At 51.7% G+C, this 6,513-nt stretch overlaps 1 protein-coding gene across 2 annotated transcripts in view; it reads left to right on the forward strand.

Annotated features, from left to right (window-relative positions):
• The window catches only part of RNF144A (ring finger protein 144A), a 112,844-nt gene that overhangs the window by 91,949 nt on the left and 14,382 nt on the right, over positions 1-6,513 (forward strand). For both annotated transcript variants that reach the window (XM_012813905.2, XM_023509070.1), the window contains 2 exons: positions 796-1,003; positions 4,536-4,683. In XM_012813905.2, the coding sequence (XP_012669359.1) occupies positions 796-1,003; positions 4,536-4,683 (356 nt within the window). The remainder of the gene's footprint in view (positions 1-795; positions 1,004-4,535; positions 4,684-6,513) is intronic.

A 6,513-nucleotide genomic window follows, 5' to 3' on the forward strand; every position in this document is an offset into this window, starting at 1 on the left:
ATTCCTTCTGGTTCCTTCCCACTGTCCCCTCGTTGAGGATTCAGTGTCACACTGGTCAAGAGGGAAAATGAGATGAATAGCCAGGTTCACAGCAAAGGGCAGCTCAGTCCGCATTGTTTGAATAAATGCAATTTCTGGAGAAGGATGTGAAGCAGTAAGCTTTTCATGGTGTCCTGTGGGCAAAAATAAACTTTCTGATTCCATTAAATTGGGCTTCTGAGCTTCTTGGGCTCCAATTCAGGGGGAAACCTGATCCTGAAGGGTTCATTCAGCAGTAGCTCCTGGCTTCGATTTAAACTGGGGAGGGGAGATGAGCTCAGGCAGATGAACCCAAGCTCCTTCCTCCCCTCTCCTGCCCCCCAGAGTGCACTGTGTCCTGAGTACAAGGCAGGTGTGAGGGGACAGGATGAAGGCACTGGCCCCATGTTAGAAGGCTGTCCCCTGGGGCAGGCAGATGGGGGAATGTAGTGCGTGGTCGCCAAGCTTTCCTGAATGTGGAGGTCTTCAAGCTGTGCCTCGGGTACAGACAGGGGTGTCCCAGGGAGCCAAGGATGCTCTATGGGCAGGGGTGACCTCCCCTAGGGACACTGGGGTGTCTGGAGGTCGGCTATGCCCTGTGTAGGGGTGAGATACTAGGAGGGGCTGAGGAGGAGGGGAGAGCAGGCACTCCGTCTGCTCCCTCAGCCCTGGAGCCCCTGAACCCCTGAACCCCTGGACCCCTGGACCCCTGAACCCCTGGACCCCTGCCCCTCTGGCTTCCCAGGTTTGACTCTCCATTTTGTCTTCCTGTGCCAGAGGTGCTCTTCGATCCCTGTCGGACATGGTGCCCAGCGTCCACCTGCCAGGCTGTGTGCCAGCTCCAGGACGTGGGGCTGCAGACCCCCCAGCCAGTGCAATGCAAAGCGTGCCACATGGAATTCTGCTCCGCCTGCAAAGCCAGCTGGCACCCTGGCCAGGGCTGCCCAGAGCCCGTGCCTGTCACCTTCCTCCCCGGGGAGACCAGGTAACTTTCAGGACTAAGCTGCCACCTGGACATCCGTGGGAGGGGGATCTGTGCTTCCTTCCTGAGAGTGTCACTGAGGTGGGCGTGGCTATGACTGGGTTGGCCCAGCACATGGGAACTCTCCAGGCTCTTTCAGGACTATTGTTATTTGTTTATTTTTGAGAACTGACCACGTGCCAGGCATGTGGGAGGCCCTGGAAGTAGACAGTGCGTAAGAACCAGCCTTCGCCTGCTGCCTGGTGTGACAGGTGCCTCCACTGTCACATTCCAGTGTGAATGCTGGATGCTGCTACCCTGGGTTTTCTAAGACTCCACTGTGTTGAAGATGATTCAATGTGGGATGTGGAGACAGGCATGAGAGGAGGGCAGAGGTCATAATTATCTGGAGAATCCCCCTGTACAGGTTCTCAGCTGAGGCCAGTGTTGTTGCGTCTTAAAATTTCAAGTCTGTCAGTTAAGGACACAGGAAGGCACTCCTGTGTTCCTGCCCCGCCCCCCACGGCCAGATGGCCGGCCTGCCTGCCTGGGTGGACTCTGGGCTGCTCACTGCTCTCCATGCCTTACAGTTTAGTGGCTCCAACATGTGAATCTGATAATGTCCAGGTCTTTGTGTCCTGCAAAATGTGCATGTCACATGGCTCCAGTAGATGGTTGTCCTGTTACTGCAAAGGCCACATTCCTGACAGAGGAGCTGCCACAGCCACTCATCCACCCAAAGGTGTTGTCACAGCGGCCCTGCTTTTCCTTTCTTCCTTTTCCAGAGCCCACGGCCCCATGTCTTGTCCCAGCCCCAGACTCTCCAGGGTCCCTGTCTCCTCCTGGGGCACATTTGGTCCTGGCCCAGGAGCACCCTTCTCTGCCCTCCTCATTCCCCAGAGAATTCTGGCCTCCCTCACAGCCCCTTGTCACACCTCGGGCTCCCAGGGCAAGGTCAATGGCCCTGCCCTCTGTGTCCCCACTGAGCTTGTGCATTGATTACAACCTCAGCCAGACTGTGTCGTTCATCAGCCGACCCACTGACTGCCATCAGGCCGATCACCCGACCCGATGTGGGGTCTGCAGGGTCTGAGCTGTGTCCCGGCCACACCAGGCTAGCGTGAACCATTTCACTTGTAACCATTTCACTTGTACCCCGTCTTCAACACTTCAAATTTGAGATGGAGGGTGGTGAGGGTTTGGGGCCTGATGACTTAGTTTTTCTTATCATGCCACAAGGGCAATGTACATCAAAGTTCACAAATCTCAGATTGTGAAAATTTAAAAACTGGAATTTCTGGCTTCCCTGGGAAGTCTGAGCACCCAGTTGCTCCGAGCCCACCTTCCCTCCCATGTGGGGCTGAGCTGCAACGCCTCCAAGCAGAGTGGCTTGGGGGTAACCCCCACTATTCACCAGCCCCTCATCTCCCTGGAACTGAAGGTGACTGTCGATTGGCATCTGAAACTGAGAAGACACACACCCATTGGCCATGTAGGAGAGTTAAGGCTGAGTCTTACCCTTAGCCATGTGCTGATCCACCCCCACCAGCTATGCTCACTACATCGCCAGCCCCTGACGGGCATTAGGGCACGTCCATTGTGGTTGGACCATCAGACTCCTCAATAATTTGAGTTTATGGTAACAGTTATTGTTAATAATAACTTTAAATGTAATTCAGATACCAGGAAATGTTGGAAAACCCTCGTCGACACCATGCAAATTTTATACATGACACAGAGAACCAGCACTTGCATATTTTTACAGTTTGCATTTGAAAATTCTGCCCAGCAGACACTCTAAACACTGTTCACAGCATTTCTCTCAAAATTAACTTCTGAGTCACATGAGAAAATTGGTTTCATAACTTTAAAGTCACACCTGGCTTCCACACCAAAACAACGTTAGCTAACCGACAGCCAGCCGGGTCCTCGGGTCTTGTGCCGGGACTTTTAGCTCTTTGCAAAATCCAAATCAGTGTCAGAAGAAAGCCAGGCTGAGGCTTTCTCAGAGCCGACTTGCAGACACGTGATCTCGTTTGCTCATTGCAATAACCTTTGATCCTTCTAAACCGCATTCTGTGAGGCCAGATTGGTCTGTAGTTTGCTCTACATAGGAGGAGAACTTGAGCTAGAGAGATGGTTTTGTGGTTTTGATGTCTTTTGGTGATAGTACTATTAATAACAAAGTACTGTTTATCGAGTACTGACACTTACTGTGCAGGTGTCTGTGCCCACGTGCTCAACACGTGCAAACCCTCCAGTCCTCACTGCCCCTGCGGAGGCCTAGGCTAGCAGCCTCCTTAGCCTGCTGGGCAGACGAGGAGACTCAGACGCCACACAAGTGGTGCAGCTGGGATTTGCCCTGTCTCAAGACTCTGTGCTCCCACGTACGAGAATGTGAGGGTGTATTGCTTCCCTCATTATTTCTTATCCTGTCACCTCCTGCTAATGAACAAAACAGTCACCTTCAGCATATACCTCACCTGGAGGAAGGTTCACTACAAGTCCCCAGAAAACTCACAGGAAAGTGAAATTTCATTTGATTTCTATAATGACCATGATGCTTGTGGGGAAGCCTTTGGCCAAAAGGCGGGCAAAGTGGCAGAATTTGCTCAGCTTCAGTGAATGTGTAATCATAAAGGTACTAAATTCCAGAAAGGCTGCTCACCCTGCAGGGACGCCTTCTCTGGCAGTGCTGGGCTGGCACAGCCGGGTCAGACAGTGTAGAGTGTGGCGTGTGCCCCCACGTGATCACCAGTGACCTTCCTGAACAGTTTACCATTTATTCTTCCAGAGCCTTCATGCATATTCCTAGTTGTCTTTTTAGAATTAGTGGCATAGGGTGGACCTCCTTTTGCAGTCATACCTAAATATCTGTCATCAGTTTATTAGCAACGCTGAATTATTGCTACCTTGTATCAGGCACAAGCTGGATCCTACACTGTCCTCTAGTCACACAGAATCTCTTATTATGCTAATGCTGATGAGAAGACCAGGGCTTAGAGAGTTATCCCACAGCTACTTTGCAGAAGAGCCAGCACTTGACTTTGGGTTAAAGCCCATCTCACTAACCACTGCAAAGCCAACCAGACTTGTCAGGAAAACAGCTTTGGAGATCATTCTAAGCAAATAATGTGTGTTTGTTTGTATGTGTTCATAAGATTCATTGTTTCTGATAATGGGAAAGTGTATAAAATTTCTCATCAACGCTTTGGAAAACAGACATATGTATGAATAAAGACATAATGTTTGACTGTTATATGGTTTCTCAGATACTCCCTTAGAATCCTTTCCCTAAGTTTTCTTTTGTCTGTATGTATCTAAATTTAGATACATGCTGAGTTTGCCTTTCCCCCCCCCCACAAACTCAAACTGGCTGATTCACAGTATTTTGGTCCTTTTTTTTTTTTTCTTGAGTGCCATTTCTTTGCTTTTTTGCATTTAATAACAAGGAACCTCGTTCTCTGTCATTGAGCTAATGGTTCCAGAACAGCAGGGGCTGCGGGGCCCTCTGGGGAGCCCTCAGTGCGGACCCCTCATGGAGTTTTCCCCACAGCTCGTCTTTCAAAATGGAAGAGGACGACGCGCCCATCAAGCGCTGCCCCAAGTGCAAAGTGTACATCGAGCGGGACGAGGGGTGTGCGCAGATGATGTGTAAGAACTGCAAGCACGCCTTCTGCTGGTACTGCTTGGAGTCCCTGGACGTGAGTACACCACCCGCTCACTGCCTGCAGCCTTGAGGTTTAGACCTAGAACGACAGAAACAGACCAGTCATTTCCCAAAGAGCTCGGAGACAATTCCTGTAATATCAGGAGGACTCACACTATTAAACGTTCTGGGTTTTTTTCTGTATTTATGAAGGGACTCAGTCATCGAGTGCAGTGATCTCAGAAGGCATTTTGGGGCTGTGAGCACTCATGTGGGCTCAAGGTTCAGCCTAGATTTCTGAGGGGTGTTAGGATATTGGGCTCTGTCTAAGGGAGGACCGTCTGAGCTCAGGCCGCTGTAACAGAACGCCACAGACCGGGCAGCTCCAACCACAGATATTTCTTCCTTGTGGCTCTGAGGGTGGAGGTCTGAGGTCAGGGTACCAGCAGATTTGGTTCCGGGTGAGGGCTCCCTCCTGGTTTTCAGACGGTAACCTTCCCTCTGCATCCTCACTTAGCAGAGAGGTCTGGTCTCTCTCTTCTGGAAGGACACTAACCCCGTCATGGGGGTGCCACACTCATGACCCCATCTGGACCTAAGTCAGCCCCCAGAGGCTCCACCTTCCAACAACGTCACATTGGGGGTTAAGGCTCCAGCATGTGAGTTTGGAGGCACACTGGCCTTCAGTCCATGACAGAGACCTTTAGAAAGCATATTCTGAATCCCTTTAGTGGGATGGTGAGGGTAGGGGGATGGAGGGCCGCAGGGCTGCTGGTGTGAGCACTCTCACTGTCACTGATGGTCATGTCATCTACCGGGAAGGAAAATGGGCGGGAAGGAAAATGGGCGGGCGGGAGGTTTCTGGCGGGATATGGCAGCCTTCACCCCGGCTTGCTCTGCTTAGAGGTGCATCTGCTGCCTCTGCCTGACACACTGTACTGTGGCCATGTGCTCGCAGTGGCCACCTCCTTCTCAGAGTCCCAGCGCTGGTCCCATAGCCTCACAGTCTAAGCAGGGGTCCTCAAGCTTTTTGAACAGGGGGCCTGTTCACTGTCCCTCAGACCATTGGAGGGCCGGACTGCAGACCCTGGGACAAGTCGGCTGCTAAGCAGGACAGGCAGCAGCGGCAAAAACACCCGGTGGGCCACATGTGGCCTGCAGGCCGTAGTTTGAGGATCTGGAGAAGCTCCAGGCCTGATGTGAATGGCTCTTCCCACTTCTCTTCCACCCGTGTTAGGGGCCTGGGCGTCTTGACCAAATGATGACACTGTGGCTTTAGCTTTAGAAGAATTAGTTTATACATACTTTTTTTTTAAACCATGATTAAATAGAAGATCTAATTGCCTATTAAAGTCACTGTAGTTAGGACAGTCCAAGCAAAGAAAGTCATCTGTCATGAGGGGATATATTTATGTCTGCCCGGCACAGAGAGAGTGAACACATCTAGTTCCTCCAGTCACTGTGTCGAGCCCTTAAGATCTGATTCACAGAACCCAGTCCAGAGCAAGTCCGTGTTTGCGTCATTGGAGCCCATCTGTCCAGAGGCTGCTCTTTCTTATCATGACACCTAATGTCAGTGATTCTGGGTCGGCATCCATAGCCAAGAGCGGTTTCAGAGCTCCTCAACTTAGCTTGTGATGGCCAAGAATGCTCAGCTCTGCACGAGGCTGGAGGAGATGATGTGACTCCTGACAGCCGAGAGGGTGGAATGAAGGGTGGCCCAGGGGCTGTTGGGAAGAAGCAGAGCGTCTCTGTCCATCCACTCCCTCCCACTGTCCCACTGCACGGCCTTCCTCCTCACTGGCAGTGGAGGGCCGTATGCACTCTGCTCCTCACAGCAGAGGGCCGTGTGCATTCTGGTCCTCACAGCAGAGGGCCGTGTGCA

Source organism: Otolemur garnettii, unplaced genomic scaffold (assembly GCF_000181295.1).
Source record: "Otolemur garnettii isolate 467f Iridium unplaced genomic scaffold, OtoGar3 scaffold00336, whole genome shotgun sequence".
Lineage (NCBI taxonomy): Eukaryota > Metazoa > Chordata > Mammalia > Primates > Galagidae > Otolemur > Otolemur garnettii.